Source organism: Salvelinus fontinalis, chromosome 3, assembly GCF_029448725.1.
Source record: "Salvelinus fontinalis isolate EN_2023a chromosome 3, ASM2944872v1, whole genome shotgun sequence".
Taxonomy (NCBI): domain Eukaryota; kingdom Metazoa; phylum Chordata; class Actinopteri; order Salmoniformes; family Salmonidae; genus Salvelinus; species Salvelinus fontinalis.
In genome coordinates, this window is record NC_074667.1 from 32,262,590 (window position 1) to 32,282,299 (window position 19,710).

At 41.8% G+C, this 19,710-nt stretch overlaps 1 protein-coding gene across 3 annotated transcripts; it reads right to left on the minus strand.

Annotated features, from left to right (window-relative positions):
- Positions 1-1,256: 1,256 nt before the first annotated feature.
- Positions 1,257-18,962, minus strand: patz1 (POZ/BTB and AT hook containing zinc finger 1). 3 transcript variants are annotated; one of them, XM_055912416.1, is made up of 6 exons: positions 17,418-18,962; positions 17,174-17,237; positions 15,899-16,070; positions 13,892-14,044; positions 9,646-9,843; positions 1,257-4,897 (listed from the first exon to the last, which is right to left on the minus strand). In XM_055912416.1, exons 1-6 carry the CDS (start codon positions 18,629-18,631, stop codon positions 4,377-4,379), a joined length of 2,322 nt encoding a protein of 773 aa, XP_055768391.1. In that variant the 5' UTR covers positions 18,632-18,962; the 3' UTR covers positions 1,257-4,376. The 3 variants fall into 3 exon arrangements, with proteins under 3 accessions (XP_055768391.1, XP_055768399.1, XP_055768406.1); XM_055912424.1 differs by lacking the exon at positions 9,646-9,843 and having other exon boundaries at positions 17,418-18,959; XM_055912431.1 differs by lacking the exons at positions 9,646-9,843; positions 13,892-14,044 and having other exon boundaries at positions 17,418-18,955.
- Between the last annotated feature and the right edge of the window lie 748 nt (positions 18,963-19,710).

A 19,710-nucleotide genomic window follows, 5' to 3' on the forward strand; every position in this document is an offset into this window, starting at 1 on the left:
AATTTGGAATGTTTTTTTTTGTTGCTGTCCAGGTCAATTGGACAGTTCAGCTTCAGCTACCAGTTGCATGCTCTGCTTAATCTGTGTCCAGGAAACTGTTTGTGTTTAAATGTGTTTAAGTAAGGACTACTTGATATAACTTAGTGCCGATTCAAAATTGTATATTACCATTGATTATCCAACAAGACCCTACATTTTGGCCCTCTATTTTCATTTGACAGTCAAGCGACTAAATCTATACCATGACATGAGCCCCAATGAAATGACACTGAAAACAAAATAGCCCATCAAAACAATGTTGCTGGGAAAGAAATGTCATGCCTGTCTTTCCTTTTCAACACCTAAATGTCACCACTTAGGAGCCGATGTCGGTGCAAATTGGTTGTCTGGAAGTGAGTAGAAATATATACTGAACAAAAATCTAAATGCAACATTCAACAATTTCAATGATTTTACTGAGCTACAGTTCATATAGGGAAATCAGTCAATTGAAATAAATTAACTAGGCACAAATGTATGGAATTCACATGACTGGGCAGGGGCGCAGCCATGCATGGGATTGGGAGGGCATAGGCCCACCCACTTGGGAGCCAGGCCCAGCCAGTAATGAGTTTTTCCCCACAAAAGTACTTTATTACAGACAGAAATACTCCTCAGCCAGCCAGCCCCCACCCCCCCACCAGGTGCACCTGTGTAATGATCATGCTGTTTAATCTGCTTCTTGATATACCACACCTGTCTGGTAGATGGATTATCTTGACAAAGGATAAATGCTCACTAACAGGGATGTAACCAAATTTGTGTGCCAAATTTGAGAGAAATACACTTTTTGTGCTTATGGAAACTTTCTGGGATCTATTATTTCAGCTCATGAAACATGGGCCCAACACTTTACATGTTGCATTTATATTTTTGTTCAGTATATATATATATTAGACTAAATTGTGTTTGTCATCAATGATGTAGCCTTTATGCTACCATGTTTTATTCAGGACTAATCTTTTTATTTATTTAACTAGGCAAGTCAGTTAAGAACAAATTCTTATTTACAATGACGGCCGAGGAACAGTGGGTTAACTGCCTTGTTCAGGGGCAGAACATTTCATAATCTATTCTGCACAGTGACATCTTTATTTTCTACTTATGGCCTTATGAAAAGTTTGAATCCAGTCATAGTGTCATGCTCAAGAGGAAATCAAAATGAACTCAACCTGAACTTAAGCACAATAATAAACACACCAAAGATAACACTCAGGAACAGTTTCAGATACATCTTTATTGAATCCCCATCTCTGCATCAATTAGACAGCGATGACAGACTCAAAAACAGTGTACAAAAACAGACATCTATAGAAAAGTATGCTTATATTGAAATGTGTCCAAAGGTTTTATGACAAAACATGTAACTCAAATGTTTTTTTAAAGTTCAACGATCTTGCAGAGTACAGAGATAAAATACCAAGGTAACATACATATACAAATGTACATCTTCTGTGTGTGCATGTTTTTATGCGTACAAAAGTGTCATTGCAAGTCAATCTGCGCATGATTTACCATTTAGAGAGAAAGGTCCTTTTTTTTATCTCGCGTTTCAAATCCACTGCTGTGCACAATCAGTATTGGGAAGGCACTTTGCAACAGACCAACCGAATAAGACAAGAAAACAGCAAAGGTAAGTATCCAAGCAATCAATCAATAAAAACATCTATAAATTGAAGTACCAAAACAGGTGAGATAAATAAAACAATACCACCAGATGATTTGATTAGCATGTTCGGGCGATCCTAAGTGTTGCCACAACCACCAATTATATAAGAGCGTATTTCTAAACAGCATCGTCTCTCACTTATCAAATAAATAACACAAAACAGGCCTTTATAAACGGTTTTTACTCCATTCGCCGTGTGAAAAGCATCACTATTCAGTGGGGATATAAAAAGAGCTTAATATGACCTCAACAGACTGATTGATCAAAGCCATGGGTCGTATCACTAAACTGGTAGTGTGTACACTACCAGAGCCAGGTAACAGCACCGTGAACTAGACCTGGGTTCAAATACTATTTGATTTAGCTTGCCTGTCACAATAGCAGAGTCCCAAAAGTGCAAACCCACCCATCAGTCACTCCAGCCAGACTCAAGCAATTGCTTTTTGAGTACTTTTTGAACCCAGGTCTACAGTGAACAGCGAAACCTCCGTCACCATCCACACCCCCCAAAAAACATTTATATCCAGAACAGTACACAGCAGATTCATGGGCATGCACTGTGAGGAAAACCTTTCAAATCAAACAACCACCACCAAAACACCTCTTTCCATCATTGACAAGGAAGGGAAAAAACATATATATATATATATTTATATATATATATATATATATATATATATTTATATATATATATATATATATATATATATATATATATATATATATATTTATATATATATATATATATTTATATATATATATATATATATATATTTATATTTATATATATATATATATATATACACACACACACACACATACACAGGATCCCCATTAATTGACAAACTATTAAAATCAATCATTAGGTTTGATCACATATATGCATTTCATATATATATATATATATATATATATATATATATATATATATATATATATGAATGTTATATACACTCGTTACAATCACAATATAACTATAAATAAAAGCAGGAATGTACTGAAAGTAATAGAGCAAAATTATAGACCAAAAGCCTTCTGGTTGATTACATTCTGAGGACAAAAGCACACATATCAGAGCACCAAACACACACACACACACACACACTTCAGCATACATACTCTTTTTGTCGCTCCCTAGTAGGCCTCCCGTATCTAGCATAACTTAAGAGTAAAATCAGCACAGCACATTGACATCTCAAACGTTGATTTATTTAAAAAAAAAAAAATTGTGCATAACGCGGACAGGGCAATCAATAAGTTAATAAAATATATATTCTACATTTCTCACGATTTCTAATAGTCAAACCTGAACTTGGTCCCTGTTGAATATCCAGAACTGATTTCACAAGTATGTGACTAACAAACACATTGGTTCTTTAAAATGTCATAAGAGAATACAACATTCTCAAATGTAACAGCCATACTGAGGCATAAGGTTATACTCTTGCCCTGCAGAAACTGGTAGATTTGACTGATCATATTCAGTTGAATGCATTCAGTTGTACAACTGACTAGGTATCCCCCTTTCCTGTATATTCAAAGTTGGACTAGATGTCCATCTGCAGCCTCTTCCCATCAGAGACTCTGTCTGAAGTAAGGGGGAACCTTGGGTTAGAAGGTGTCACTGCAGCTGTGAAAACCATGTAGATAACAAAGCATTTCAAAATGACCCAGTCAACATATGTACTAACCCATAGATTACCAATATGACTAGGACCTCAGGGTTTTTTCTGCATAGAAAAGTCTTGTCCGGGCCGCCTAAGTCCAAACAGTGAAAATGTTTTCAGTGTAAACGGCTAAAAACAGATATAACGTATGTTGAAAAGATAATGGACCTAGGCATATTTATTTTTCAAACAGATCCTCTTTAGATCTAAATTTAAAAAACTAGACAGTCAGGGAGAATCTAAAATGTAAAAAAAAGAAAATAATTGTCATGGCATGGGGCCCCACATTGATTTTGTTTTAATGTTTGAGTCACTCAGCTAGCATAAGACCGCGCATAAGCCATGGTAAAGTGTGTACAATCGCAGGAAATCCCCCCCCCCCCCCCCCTCAGCCCCATGATAAAATGTGTGGAACTGCAAGAAACTAGCTTGGTGAAACTGCAGGAAATCTTCTTTTGGTGGCCGATCGGGCCTCTAAAATGTTTGGTCGGCGACTGTGCCATGGCCACGCCCACATCCACCACCTAAGCCCCATTTTGATTAAGAAAAAACCCTGGACCAGACATGATAACAACAATAACAGCATTGACTAATATATGTTTCTTATATGTGCGTGTGTTTGGTAATGGATCATAAGCGGATGGTTATGTCATAAACAATACAAATTCAATAAAAACAAAAACATGATTGACGGTAGACTTCAAAGACAGCAGATTCAAAAAAGCTTTTGAAGTTGCTTAATGTTAATGTACATTTTATATATTGCTATGAAATGGAAGAAAACATTTAGATTGATAGTATTAGCGAGGTCCATGACACAGAAAGGTAACAAAAGGTGATAAACAACAACAGTGAAAGATGATGCCATGAACAGCAAAGTAGTCTAAAGACAACGTCATTCCCTTCCATCTGATAGGCTGAACAGACCTAGGGGCAACGTTCCCTCATTTCCCCCACAAATCTAGGTTCACGTTCCCCCCACCTTCCCTCAGACCTACGGGTCACTTCCCCCCCGGCTCCATCCCACTATGCCCTGCCTCAGACTCCACCAGCGAAGAGGCAAAGGCAGACTGGACAATCTGGAAGCCAAACGACTCCAGCAGAGACATGTTCTGTTGTGGAGAGAAGGGCGAGCCCAGCGATGGACCCAGCTCCCCCAGACCTGACCCCGACCCTGCACCCACCACCAGACTCTTCTGGACCCCATGATGATGCACTCTGTTGACGTGCTTGTTGAGGTAGGATTTTGTTCGGAAGGTCTGGGTGCACTCGCTGCAGGGGAACTTTTTCTCTGGAGAGTCCTGGCTGGTATTGGCTTTAGCGCCACCTGGTGGCGACCCCTGCACTGCCCCAGTACCAGCAGAGGCTCCGTTGCAGGCAAATGGTGTCGGAGTCCCAAGCTCCTCCCCCTCGGACTTATGCAGAGATTTCATCTCGTCGCCATTGGACAGCTCCCTGAAAGACGGCTCGTCTCCCTCAGATTCTGCCTGATGGGGGCATTTCCCAGCATTCTCTTGCCCGTCTGAGGTAAAGACAAAGGGGGAAAGGGACAGGGACAGGTGGGAGTTGGGAGAGTTGGTGGGGTGGGAGAGATGGTGGGTGGGGATGGGGAGAGTATAGAGTGGGTTGGGGAGAGAGGAAGGATAAGGGTAGAGAGAAAAAAAAATGAAAATTAGGCCATGCGCACAACACAAAATCTGGCTATTTTGACCTCCAGGCAGCACTGCTCTTCACCACCATGGACATGAACATGAACTGCAACATGGTGGTCTGCAACATGAACAGGACAGTTTAATGCTTTGTGTACTAACCATCTACTCCCATCTGTAGTATTCTTATAGTATTGCTTTTAAGTAGAATTGTACTGCAATTCTTAGAAGACATGGTCGTCATTCATATCAAATCAAAGTTTTTTGGTCACATACATAGATTTGTAGATGTTACCGCAGCCAAATGCTTGTGTTTCTAGCTCCAACTGTGCAGTAATACCAAGCAATAATAATAAAAGAAATATACACATAAATACAAAAAAACTAGTTATATAGGATGAGCCATGACTAGAATACACTATATACATATACAATGGGTAAAACAGTATGTAAACATTATTAAAAAGTGACCAAGGCAGCACTCTCTAAGGTGCAGGGTACAGTACTGGGTGGTAGCCGGCTAGAACAGTGACTAAGGTTCAAGACAGGGTACTGGGCGGAGGCCGGCTAGCGGCGACTGTTCAACAGTCTGAAGGCCTGGAGATAAACAGCTTCTATCAGTCTCTCAGTCCCAACTTTGATACACCTGTACGGTATCCTCTTCCTAGTAGCAGGGTGAACAGGACGTGGCTCGCGTGGCTGAGGTCATTGATGATTTTCTTGGCCTTCCTTTGCCCCCGGGTGCTTTAGATGTCCTGGAAGGCAGGCAGGGTGCCCCCGGTGATAAGTTGGGCTGACTGCACCACTGTCTAGAGAGCCCTGCGGTTGCGGACGGTGCAATTGCCGTACCAGGCGGTGATGCAGCCAGACAGGATGCTTCAATGGTGCACCTGTATAAGTTTGTGAGGGTCTTAGGGGCTAAGCCGACTTTCATCAGCCTCCTGAGGTTGAAGAGGTGCTGTTACACCTTGCTCACCACGCTGTCTGTGTGAAGAGACAATTTCAGGTTGTCAGTGAAGTGCACACCGGAGAACTTGAAGCTTTTGACTCTCCACTGCGGCCCCATCGATGTGTATGGCGGCGTGCTATCTCTGCTGTCTCCTGTAGTCCACGATCAGCTCCTTCGTTTTGTTGACGCTAAGGGAGAGGTTATTTTCCTGGCACCACTCCGCCAGGGCTCTCACCTACTCCCTTTAGGCTGTCTTATCATTGTTGGTAATCAGGCCTACCACTGTTGTGTCGTCAGCAAACTTGATTGAGTTGGAGACTTGCATGGCCATGCACTCATGGGTGAACAGGGAGTACAGGAGGGGGCGGAGCACGCACCCCTGTGGGGCCCCGTGTTGATGATCAGCGTGGCAGAGGTGTTATTGCCTACTTTCACCACTTGGGGTTGGCTCATCAGGAAGTCCAGGACTCAGTTGCACAGGTAAGGGTTCAGACCCAGGGCCCTGAGCTTAGTGATGAGCTTGGAGGGCACTATGGTGTTGAAAGCTGAGCTGTAGCCAATGAACAGCATTTTTACATAGGAATTTCTCTTGTCCAGGTGGGATAAGGCAATGGCGAATGCGTTGTCCGTGGATCTGTTGGGGCAATATGTAAATTGTACTGGGTCTAAGGTGCTGGGTAAGGTGGAGGTGACATGGTCCTTAACTTGCCTCTCAAAGCACTTCATCATGACAGAAGTGAGTGCTATGGGGCGAAAGTCATTTAGTTCTGTTACCTTCGCTTTCTTGGGTACAGGAACAATGGACATCTTAAAGAAAGTGGGGACAACAGACTTGAATATGGAGAGATTGAAAATGTCCGTAAAGACTCCATCCAGCTGGTCTGCCCATGCTCTGACGACGCAGCTTGGGATGCCGTCTGGACAGGCAGCCTTGAGGGTTAAAGCGGCAATTCAAATAGAAATCTAAGGTATAGATCTGTCATTCACAATGACAGCAAGTCTAAAAAGCGGTAGATCTGTTATATGTTCTATATTTCTATGCTTCCCGTTCTTAAGTTTCGTATTTGCGTCTTTTACTTTAGGTTTTGTACACCAGCTTCAAATCGGCTGAAAATACAACATTTTTGGTTATTGAAAATATATGTTGCTGTGGTTTAGATAGTACAATGACTCTCTACACTATGCATTGCTTGTTTTGTCACAAACTGAAATTAGGTGAACTATTAGAATTTTTGCAACCAGGAAAAGGCAGATCGATTTCTGCATATTGCGCATTTAACACGTTTAAAAGACTTACGTCGACCATGGAGAACGAGAGCACACAGTCCTCGTGAGCGTTGGGGGCCCGCGTCTCAATGTTATTTTCATCGAAGCGGGCAAAGAATGTCTTTAGCTCATCAGGGAACGAGGTGTCGGTGTCATGGCTGTTTTTCCCTTTATAATCCGTGATTGTCTGGAGTCTCTGCCACATATGTCTCGTGTCTGAGCAGTTGAATTGCGACTCCACCTTGTCCCTGTACTATCGTTTTGCCTCTTGATTGGCTTACCGAGGTCGTAGCTGGTCTGTTTGTAGACGTTTATCTTCCCAGACATCTTACCATGGTTAAATGCAGTGGTTCTGGCTTTCAGTTTTGTGTGAATGCAGCCATCTATCCATAGTTTTTGGTTTGGATAAGTTCTATATTGTCACAGTGGGAACAACATCCTCTATGCACTCCATGATGAACTCATTCACAGAGTCAGTGTATACGTCGATACTATTTTCAGAGGCGACCCAGAACATTTCCCAGTCTGAGTGATTAAAATCTTAAAGCATAGATAACGATTGGTCAGACCAACGTTGTACAGTCCTTATCATGGGAGCTTCCTGTTTAAGTTTCTGCCTATAGGTGGGAAGGAGCAGAATGGAGGCGTGATCTGATTTGCCGAAGGGAGGGTGGGGGAGGGCAGTCCCGGAAGGGAGAGTAGCAATGATCCAGGGTCCGTGTTGCGCGTCTAGCACAGGAAATGTGTTGATAGAATTTCAGTAGTGTTTTCCTCAAATGTCCTTTTTTAAATCCAACTACACCAGTTACCACAATCACATCATGAATTGTTAATCATGAAACAAACCCCTCAACCTTTCTTTTTCCCGGGGGGTTCTTTCTTCCTGTCCACGCGATGGATGGAGAACCCCGCTGGCTGAATGGACAAGAACAATTTATTTCGGAAAAAGAGCCATTATTCTCTGGAAGGAGCTCCTCGACCTAAGCTCGTTTACTTTATTTTCCAGGGACTGAACGTTAGCGAATAATATACTTATAGGAACAGAGGGCACATTTGTTCAGATTATGCGGTAAGCAGACATTCCGCAGTTTCATTCCTTTACCCAATAGATAATATGCTTTTCCATTGAGGGGAAACATTCTGTTCCTTCCTTGTGAGTTTCAGGCAAAAAAATGCAATTCTACACAACTGCTTTTTTGGAATTTCGTTACACTTAAGATTTTCACCTGGAAACAAGTGTTTATTGGTAGCAAGCCATGGCAGATTATTTTAGCTCTGATTGAACACTGTACAATATCAGCCCAGAATATCTGATATGAAAAAGGCCAGGTTTAGGCAACTGTGATGGGGGTGGGAGCCACAAAAAAACTGAACTCATTATGAGGGGGCAGCAGTGGCACTCAGGTCTGCGTACCCACATCCATACCCACACATGCAGGCAGAGGCCCTAGCCTTTTGAGGCCCTAAGTAAAATTTTGTTTCCCTCCCCCACCTTGCGAGGAAAACATTTTAGCAGCCCCCCCTCTTGACAGTGGAGAGAAATAAATTAAGTTTTTGAGTTCATTTCCTGCAATTCTACACATTTTTGCCATGCGGCGTAGAGAAAATGCAACAGTTTTAAAGCAATTTGCTGTAATTCTACACATTTTGCCATGGGGCGGAGAAGATTTTGCAATTTTGTAACAAATTTAATGTCATTCTACTCATTTTGCCATGGGGCAGATAAATAAATTACCAGTTTTACAGTGGATTTCCTGCAGTTCTACACATTTTGCCATAGGGTGGAGTTAAATGTTTGCAGTTTTTTACATGATATCTGAGTGAGACAAAAAAACTGTATGGGGCATCCCCGGTCGGTAATTCGACCATGATTACTTCAAGTTTAGATCGCTGGCTAGAGTAACTTACCAATCCAATTTTTTTTTTGCTGACATGGGTTAGATGAGTGACTGTCAGTGACTAACATAAGAGAAACTGCTGATGCAAAACCAAATTTTGAAATTGCACCTTGTGTATTCTATTATTCTAACTCAACAGTAAGTTGAGTCCCCGAGTGAGTTCCTAAAAAAAGGGCCTACAAAGGGGGGGGGCACCAGTTGCCCATCCCTGAAATAGTCTATTGTATCAGTTTTTTTTCACGATACCAAAACCACATCGAAACTACTCCTGTGACATCTCATGTCTCCACATCCGCTAACTTCTAGCGCTTTTTTCCAGGAAACCTTTTACTCTTGCATCCCGTCAACCAAATTTCCTTGACTCTTTATACCCATGCACCCATAGAGGTTGGAATCTCCTCATCCAACCAACCCTTTACAGTGGAACCCTTGTTACATGTCCAATCAGTGGGCCTTGTTAGCGCACAGGTCCGGCCCAGCCCCCACCCTCCGGCTGGCCCGTACTGACCTGGCAGAGGCCCGTGGAGGGGTTGGAACCCAGGCGGGCCGGCAGAGCATTCCCAGAAATACGGAGCCCCCCCAGGCCCTGGTTTCCCCAGTAGCAGCTCGGGCTGCAGGCCCAGGAAGGGAGGGCCGGGCTGGGGGAGAAAGCAGTCACCCTCTGCCTCTTGAAAGGTGACCAGCAGCCGGCGACTGGTGCACAGGTCTACACCACCGACAGACAAACACCAGGCCACCAACAGAAAGTAGAGTGGGGACAGCAGAGACAACAGACAAGGCCAGCGGAAACCATACAGTCAACGTAGTCCGAATGTTATCCAGACCTTACTAATTCTTTCACTTAGTAGTTTTACTTTGTCCAGTGAATGAAACTTTTTCCTGTATTACTTGCCAAGCCAGCAGACTGTTAGTCTGTTCTAGAGAATTGAGTGTTTGCAATGGTATTTATTCTCTGTCAAATAACTTTTTCCTTTAGGAAGTTTACAGCTATTCTTTATGCTATTTCTTTCCATTTCCTTTATAAAATATATTTTATCTTCATGAAGCATTTTTCTATTCTTCAATCCATACTCTTATCAGCTCCTCCAGCTCGCTTTAACCCTACTACTCACTCCTATAGCCTTAACCTATATCCTTAACCCTACTACTCACTCCTATAGCCTTAACCTATATCCTTAACCCTACTACTCACTCCTATAGCCTCGAACGGGGTTCTGTCTGCAGCACAGGCCCCTCATCTCATGCCAATCAGGCCAAAACAGTTGACCAATGGTGCTGAATGAAGATGCTATGAAATCTGTCATGATCAGAGTCACACTACAATGGCACATCCAAGACAGTGGCATTCTACAGTTCTTGATTCTAAATAAAAGCAGTTGGTCAATAGATTTTGAATTCTGGCATTCTGCCACATTTTTTCAGCGATTTTAGATTGGAGATGGGCTTCCTAGTGATCACCTATTTCTACAACCAAAAAACAGGTTTTTGCACAGCATCTAAACTTCTCTCCACACTGCTTTGGCTCCCTCTCGGAGTCGGACGTACTGCACAGCCAAATCCATAGGCTGCTGCTGGTTGCCATGGCAATAATATAGTTGAAAAAAGCTCCATTGAATCCAGGGGAACATTGCACAGTACAGTATGACTCAATAGACATGCAACAACATTAGTGCATTGTTTGACCAATGGCCACAAGGCGATTGAGATGACAGCAAGCGACAAACAGCGTTTTCAGACAGAGTTCACATTGCCATGCTGAACAGACAGAGATGGGTGTGGCACTAAGGCTATTAGGCTTAACAGTCTATATGTCTGAGCCTTGATTTGGAAAATGGGGTGGCATACATACAGTTCTTCGTTGTAGATACTGCAGTGTCCAAAAATGTACCACTGGGGGGCAGTGACCAATTAAAAAAGACGAAAATGTTCCTTTCACCTTAATTAAGTCATCTTTTAACTTCAAGAAATAGGCCTATACAAATTCTAACCTATTGAGCACAGTTATCCTTATTAAAAGATTAATTCACATGATCTATGTTTAGTAAAAATCTAAACGTGAAGTTCCCCATTCAACTTATCACTTTCCTCATCCTCTCTTTGCCATAAAGCCATGCAGAAGAGCACCCTATTTAAAATGTTTGCGTTGTGCTCACCATCGTTGGGTGTCATGTTTTGGCTGATAAATTTAGTAAAATGTGAATACAATTGAAATTTCAACTTTCTCAAAATGGAACCGCAAAGATGGAAATCAGACAATATCGTATTGAGTGGGAATATACACTGTTTTAAATTAAACTGTCAACATTCCAAAGGAAACCTATTGAACTAGAAATATGCATAATAGAATAGACATTCAAATTGGTATTTCACGGTGGGTGGACCAGCCACCATCATTCTGTAGTAATTGGAAGTTAATGTTTCAAATGGTGTACCAGCTAAATTGCAGTGGTCTGAAGGGATAGGTCCATTCTATGAATTAGATTTCTATGATCGAAATGACACCAACTCTGTATTCAAGAGTATGCGCTGTCTCAACCGATGCCGGGCACAACAAACACCTCAGGTGATGTAAAATAGGGTCTAAGCTTGAGGTCTTCACAGATCAACCTGAACCGAATACCCGAGAGGGTCCAGGTCCAAAATTCGAACTATTCCCTTGGGTCCAGGTCGGGTCCTGTTTCATTGTCATTGGGTCTATATAACTACAGGTGATAGACCAGAGAGGACCTGACCACGGCTCTGCATAGCCTATAACACAGGGATGAGCAACTTTTGTAGGCCCGAGGATTAATCCCCCCCCCAAAAAAGAGAGATACATACACATATATATATATATATATATACACACACACACACATACACCAAAAAAACATACATACTGTACATATATACAGTACAAGTCAAAAGTGTGAACATGTCTACTCATTCAAGGGTTTTTCTTTATTTTTACTATTTTCTACATTGTAGAATAATAGTAAATACGTCAAAACTATGAAATAACACATACGGAATCATGTAGTATTCAAAAAAGTGCTAAACATACCAAAATATATTTTAGTTTGACCGCAGAGTGAAGGAACAGCAGCCAACAAGTGCTCAGAATGTGGGAACTCCTTCAAGACTGTTGGAAAATAATTCCTCATGAAGCTGGTTGAGAGAATGCCAAGAATGTGCAAAGCTGTCATCAAGGCAAAGGGTGGCTCCTTTGAAGAATCTCAAATATAAAATATATTTTGATTTGTTTAACACTTTTGGTTACTACATGATTAAATTACGTGTTATTTCATAGTGTCTTGACTACTATTCTACAATGTAGAATGTAGAAGAGAAGTTGTGTCCAAACTTTTGACTGGTACTGTATATGTATGTATGTATGCATGCATGTGTATATATTTTGGGGGGAGGAACTCAGCCGGGATCTTACTGTTGAGAGTTAGAAGAGTAGAATACACAAGGTGCAACGTGGAGTAATCATGGTCGAATTGCCGACCGGGGGGACCCCCATTGATTTTGTTAGTCACCCTCACTCAGATATTATATTAAAAACTGCTAACATTTATCTTACCCTATGGCAAAATGTGTAAAATTGCAGAAAATGAGCTATAAAACTTAAATGTTTTATTATTTTTTGTCCCATGGCAAAATAAGTAGAATTGAATGAAATTAGATCAACTAAATGCTAAATCGTCTCTCCACCTCATGCTTAAATGTAGAATTACAGCAAACTTGGTTTAAAACTGCAACATTTTCTCTTCGCCCCATAGAAAATTTTGTAGAATTTCAGGAAACTAACTCTAAAACGTCAATTTTCACTCCACTTTCAAAAGGCTAGGGCCGGCTCTGTGTAGGTATGGATGTGGTTATGCAGACCTGCCAGCCACTGTGACCCGTAATGATATTTGCAGATTTGTTTTGTGCCCACCACCCCCATTAAAGTTGCCCATCCCTTCTATAGCATATTTATTTTATGCTAATAAGATGAATTTATTAACTTATAGAAGGCCTAGCCAACATATAAAGACCTATTAGTTAACCGGAAGAACAACTTGGCTGATTAGTCTAAATCCAAACCCGTTAGGGTACGGGTGGAGTCTAGGTCTGGCTGTTGTCAGGTCCATTTGTGATCGAGTCTGATTGTTCTCGGGTCTGGGTCCAACGTTTTAGAACAAAGAAGACCTCTAATCTAAGTTACAACATATGTTTACGCGTTTTTGAGATAATTGACATTAAAACGAAGACAAAGAAATGGCACAAACAGTTTAACAACCCTGTTTGTACACTTTCAAATCATATCAAACTCAACCGTTTCTCTTTTTCAGTGATGAAGACATCGTTGTCTACCATGGGCAAACACGTTTTGAAGGTTTCGTGCGAATCAAATGGGGTGCAGTCAGAAAGTGCATTAATACAGAACGACCCTATACACAATATCAGCCAGGACAGCAATATCAGCCAGCTTGTAAGTATGGCGCTTCTTCTGAAGACAGTGTCCCTACCGTTAGCTGATGAAGGCGCAGAGAGCGGATAGATCCTTTGGCGTTAGCATTACTGCACAGGCATAGACAAGCATGCCTATATATTTTATGTGCTTATGTGTTTGTGTATGCTTGTGTTTTTGGTCAGGCTTTAAAAAGACAGATAGAGCAGGTTTTCCCCACAAGCAGCAGCAGAGCAGATTATGATCAATACAAAGCAATAAAGAGACATATGCTGGGGGGGCAAGGTGGAGCGGAGCAGGGTGGGCGGCTGCTTGCCTTCCACTGCGCATTGGCGTCCCGTGTGGTAGGGGGCACCGCCGTGGTTCTGCGACTCGGGGAAGGCACCGTGTGCTGGGGCGGTAGCGGGGAGCAATGGCGAGCCTTGGTGCGTTTTTACGTGCACCTTAAGGTAGGATGCAGTGGAGAAACCTGGAGACCAGGAGAAGAACACAGAACAAAAGGGCAGTGGCACTACACATCCAGCTGGGAGAGAATGGATGCTCCCTGTTGTCATGTACCCAAAGATGACTGTGGGACAACATAAACTTGTTCCCACGTTCACCTTCCGTGAAACTGTTTTATATTTTCATGCAGACAAGCATAAGAGCTGGTACCAGGGATAATAATATGATTTTGTTGAACTGAGCTGAGCTTTTTGGATGATGTAATAACCCCTCAAAAAGAAATATGAAGCGCATCTAACTTCAAAAGGCAAGGGAGAATGTGAACCTGCAAAAGGAAGGGTAACCTCAAGCAAGAGTCAAAAAATATGCAACCACTGTTCTCTCTTATCTAAGCTATTAGGCTTACCACAAGAATGACACCATCTCTAGCCAGGTAACTCAAGACAAAATAAGCAAGGTAAATGAAGACAAAAGAAGCCTAATACAGTATGTTGGGGCATAATTTCAGACCTTAGGTCTAAAGACAAACTGCACAGGTGGGGGCAGAACTAATCTATAGTAGTACACACAATCAGGTAAGACAGACTTGTCTCAAATAAAACAATGGCACTGTTCGCTAGGAGCAGCTGACGGCTCCGTTTGACAAAACATTAACCATCAATTACTTTATTACATTAATGAAACCTGTGTTGCATTAACGTACTGACGGTACAAGAGAGTAAATTGGAATGGCAGCAAGAGAACGTTCAGAGGACAACAACAAACAAGAAGCTACCATGGTGGCTGACAACCCATGACTGATGCACTAGCATTGTGCAGTGGTTCTGAGATTATTGACACCCTTGATAAAGACCAGGAAAAATGACTGCATAAAATAAATAATTTAAATTACTGAGCTATATTGTATGCGCCCAAAAAATTGGGAAATTAGATTATTTTATACATTCAATTGCTCAAAGAGAACCCCATACATACTGTAAAATATGGTGGTGGATCTTTCATGTTAAGGGGATATTTTGCTTCCGCTGGTCCTGTGGCCCTTGTTAAGGTCAACGGCATCATGAACTTTACCCAGTTCCAGGACATTTTAAACAAAAACCTGGTTGTTTCTGGCAGGAGGCTGAAACTTGGCCGCAAGTGGATCATATGAAAATCCACAAAGAAAATTCTTAATTGGCCACAAAATATGCATTTTACAATGGTCATCTCAAGTCTATGGATGTGAAACCCATTGAAAACCTGTGGTTTGAATTGAAGAGGGCAGTCCATAAGTGCAGATGAAGGATACCAAGGATCTGGAAGGATTCTGTATGGAGGAACGATCTAAGATCCCTCCCAATGTGTTCTCCAACTCATAAAACATTTTAGAAAAAGGCTGAGGTGAGGTTTTGAAAACAGGGGTGTCAATTTTTACCCCTACCTTTGAGAAAAAAAAACATTACTTGTTAAACAAAATCTATTCTTTTCAGCAATTATTTTAGTATAAAATAAATCCCCATTTTTTTGGAGCATACAACATAGCTCAGTATTTGAATGATTTATTTTATACACTAATTTTTGCTTATCTTTATCAAGGGTGTAAATTATTTCAGACCCCACTGTATGTACTACCTTGCAGATCACACATGTAGAAAGCAACCCAAGTTCTTTGCACCAGCTGTGGTAGTTACTACATTATTAGATTTGAATAGTAAAAATATTGGTAGATCATCCTTGTGGCAAGATGGAAATAGCATTCTGGAAGAGAGGCAGGTTAACAAGAAGAAGAAAAACATACAAATCTAAGAAACAAGAAGACACAGTCATAGAACGGAAGCTGCCATCCTGATTCTCCTGACAGGCATGAGGAGATGATGCTGCACACTAGGCCTGAGGTTACCTTTGTTGCATATGCTACAGTAGTTGTGAGGTCCTTCACTGTGTTTCTTGAGGTGGTCGGTCATGTACGCAGCCCGGAGGTACTTCCCACATACCTGGCACGGGATCTTGTCCTCGTGGCAAGCCAGGTGAGACCGCAGACGATCTCTCGTAGCAAAGGAGGCATTACAAATCTGAAGAGGAGGAAAATACAGGTAAAGAGCATGCCCTCTTACGTTACCTACAGAAACAGTATTAATTTACCGTCAACCTTTCAACCATATTCTAATCAACAAGAATGAGTATGTTTACATGCAACCAAATAATTCCATATTTAACTGATTATGGCAGTAGGCCGAATATGGCAATAGCCATTAACACTTTACTCTGCTTAAAGATGCACTATGCAAAAATCGCTCTGCCATTTCCTGGTTGCCAAAATTCAGTCCTTGTTTTTAGTTTATGTGACAAAACATGCAAGTATTGTGTAGAGAGTCATGGTAGTATCTAAACCACTGTGAAATATATTTTCCATAAACCAAAATATAGTACTTTCAGCTGTTTGAAGCTGGTGTAGAAAACCGAAAGTAAAAGATGGAAAAAACAAAACTTAAGAACGGGAAACAAAGAAATAGCTTTTATGGAACTGTGGGCTTGGTGACGAATATGAAGCGAGGGCCAGCTAACGAGGGCATACAGGTCGAAGTGGTGGGTAGTATATGGGGCTTTGGTGACAAAATGGATGGCACTGTGATAGATTACATCCAATTTTCTGAGTAGAGTGTTGGAGACTATTTTGTAAATGATGTAGATTAAGGCAGCCCCCCGCACCTATCTGATTCAGAGAGGTTGGGTTAAATGCGGAAGACCCATTTCAGTTGACTTCCCCAGTCAAGTGAGTAAAACAAAACTGAAAGTAAGCATCTTAAAAAAAGTTCACACATAAAAACATTGTATGTCTCAACTCAGAATCAAATAGTCTTTGCAAAAATAATATGTTTATTTTGATTGACAATTTCTGCCATCTATTTCAGTCCCATCAGGTAGCCTGATTTCAGATGTGTCCGTGTAAACTGGATTATTAGAGAAATCGTTCATTTTGCAAAGCACGTAAACGTTTTAAACAGACTATTATATTCGTTTGGATTGTCATTGAGTAATCGTATTCAATGACAATTCAATCATTAAAACAAGTAAATACCCCACTGACCGATTTGAAGTGTTGTTCATTCATTGTGACAAATATTGCATCCACATCAACTCTCCTAAGAGAATCCAGTTGTTACTATTGTCTCACCTGACACTTATGGGGTCTCTCTGTTGTGTGAACCTGCTTGATGTGTCCATTAAGATGGTCTGGCCTGAATAAAACAAACATAGGCATGTTGAGACAGATGCAGACAGTACATGAATGATTCTGAGTAAGAAGACCATTTGTCTATATTTCCCCTCAAACACAGAATGCTTAGAATAGAATAGGGAATGCCCCTGGAAGTAGTGATGGTATTGTAGGTCTAACATAATAACTGTCCATAGCTCACCTTGAAAACCCCTTTCCACAGCTTTGACAGACGTAAGGTTTGCCCACAGATCCATCGTGTGATCGCACATGGTATGACATCCTATCTTTGCGCTTGAATCGCAGGCCACAGACATGACAAGCATATGGCTTTTCCCCGGAATGAGACAATTTGTGTCGGTTCAGGTGGTAGACATCCCGGAAAACCTTTCCACAAATGTCACAGCCAACGTGACGTCTCGTCCTCTCTCGTTTACGGCTGATATCTACTGTTCCATGCAAGGGCATGCCATTCTCCAACAGACCGGGCTGACCAGAGTGCGTTATCAAGGTAGGGCCGCCTCCGCTACTCGCGCCATGGCTGGACGCTCCATGCTGCGCTTCGTGATTTCTCAACCGCACAGCCTCTGTAAATGCTTTGCCACATATTCCACAAGGAAATAGCTGCTCAATGTCTTTAACGTCAGAGGTGCTGTGGTTATAATGTATATGCTCTATGGCTGTCGCTTTCTTTGGTCGTCCCCTGCCTCTCTTAGAACCCGGAGATCCCTCTTCTTGGAACCGGTTGCCCGTCTTCTCTGATGGAGACACGGGCTGCAGGACTGGAATAGTGGACTGGGGGATGCTATCCGACACGACAGTGTCATTGGCATGACTTCCGTCCACTGTGTGCCCATTGTTACTATTTTCCAACAAGCCATCCCCATTTGACATGTCTACGGCTAATTTGAAACCCAATTCAGAGCCCCCCGTGGCACGGAACAAACTGACGTCGCCTCCTCGAGAGGGTGGTACAAGGATTTGTACATTGGATTGTTTGATTACTTCTTGGCATATCTCGATGACAGAACGCATTAACAGAAACTTAGCAGCTGTCATCAACTCGGGGAAACATTCCAATCGTACCACAATCCTAGAGGTGTAGACAAAGTCCAAAATGTCTTTAAAAACTTTGGGGCTTATCGTATGCATCTCGAGTTCTTTTGCCTCCCCGTCGCCCTCCGTTTGACAACCAAAAACGGACTCGAAGTACTCACTGCACGCCGCCAGTACCGCCTTGTGGGCAGGGAAGCTCTCTTCGCCAACGCACAAGATCACATCGCAAAACCTGCCTCCATCTTTCCTCTGAATGTTGAGGTTGTGTAGCATCTCCGCGCTATGATTGCTCACCTGATAGGTGTATGAAGAATTCCACGACTGCTCCACTATTCTCTCCATGCCGAATTCATTCAACATCAATTTAGGTTAGCGACTAGGGGTGGCGAAACAAATAATGTATAAAGCTCAATAGTCGGGGTAAATTAAATAAAAAAACACGACGACCACCCTTCCCTCTGTTTAGCATCTAAAATGTTAGCAGGGAAAAATGGCAGCCCCCCAGCTTCCTGTGAACTTTAACCTTTTTCGTTTCAAACTGAGGGGGGTTATCGTTCTATATTTTCACGTCGCTTTTAGATACTCGACAAAGTGTGTGTCTCATGTCAACGGTATTCTTCTGATACTACAGCCATTTAGGCTACAAGAGGTTGGGTTGAAGTTGTCAAATACATTCATAATATTCCTCTTCCTGGTTTCTCCCTTCATCTTTTTTTTCTCCAACAAGCCCCCTCCCCCAGCCGCCGCTGAGAAAAGGCTGACCGTATAGCTTTCAGAACAAAAAGGGTGCGACCGTGCGCATGTTAGAATATAACGAAAAATATTTAAAAAGTTGAACTATACAGACGACTCCAACCATAACGTTGATGCGGCAATATTTATGACCCATCCAATTCTGACACTAGTCTATAACATGTATATGGCTTGCTGCCATTCACACGTTGCAGATGCCTTTGGAGAATTGCCCAATTTAAGGCGCTACTCGCATATGCAAATAGCCAGCTCATGACAGTAAGGCAAAGAAATTGCGAGAACCGAAACTCAATTTGAAATGTAAAATTCCATGTTTATCGTCAGTTGCCACCACAAAAACAGAAAGGTAAACAAACCATGACATTCAATAAGATTGGGACCCCCCCCCCCCCACAAAAAAAGTCTGCTTCCCTTTAAACTGTCCAGTGGTTCCAATGAAATATGACCTATAATTATTTACAATGAGTGATCATTTAAATGTGGAAGGAAAACCTAAAAAGCAGCTTGTGTTGGAATGTGGGTATAACATAAGAATGGTGAGTGTACCTGTGATAATATTCACCCAAGTAAACCTGATTGGCCAACTCAGCCAATGACATGTTCTAGGAATAAATGGCAAGCTTTTTTTTTTTTTTTTTTTTTAAACAGGCACATGTTTTTCCTCCAATTTATGCTTGGCCCACAAA

What these genes read in the sequence shown, in the direction of transcription:
- patz1 (XM_055912416.1), bottom strand. Translation starts at nt 18,631, where the DNA reads ATGTTGAATGAATTCGGCATGGAGAGAATAGTGGAGCAGTCGTGGAAT. An exon ending in AGAGACCCCATAAGTGTCAG is followed by an intron (nt 16,071 to 17,173) that starts GTGAGACAATAG and finishes CCTCCTCTTCAG; the next exon opens with ATTTGTAATGCCTCCTTTGC. An exon ending in CTGTAGCATATGCAACAAAG is followed by an intron (nt 14,045 to 15,898) that starts GTAACCTCAGGC and finishes CCTGGTCTCCAG; the next exon opens with GTTTCTCCACTGCATCCTAC.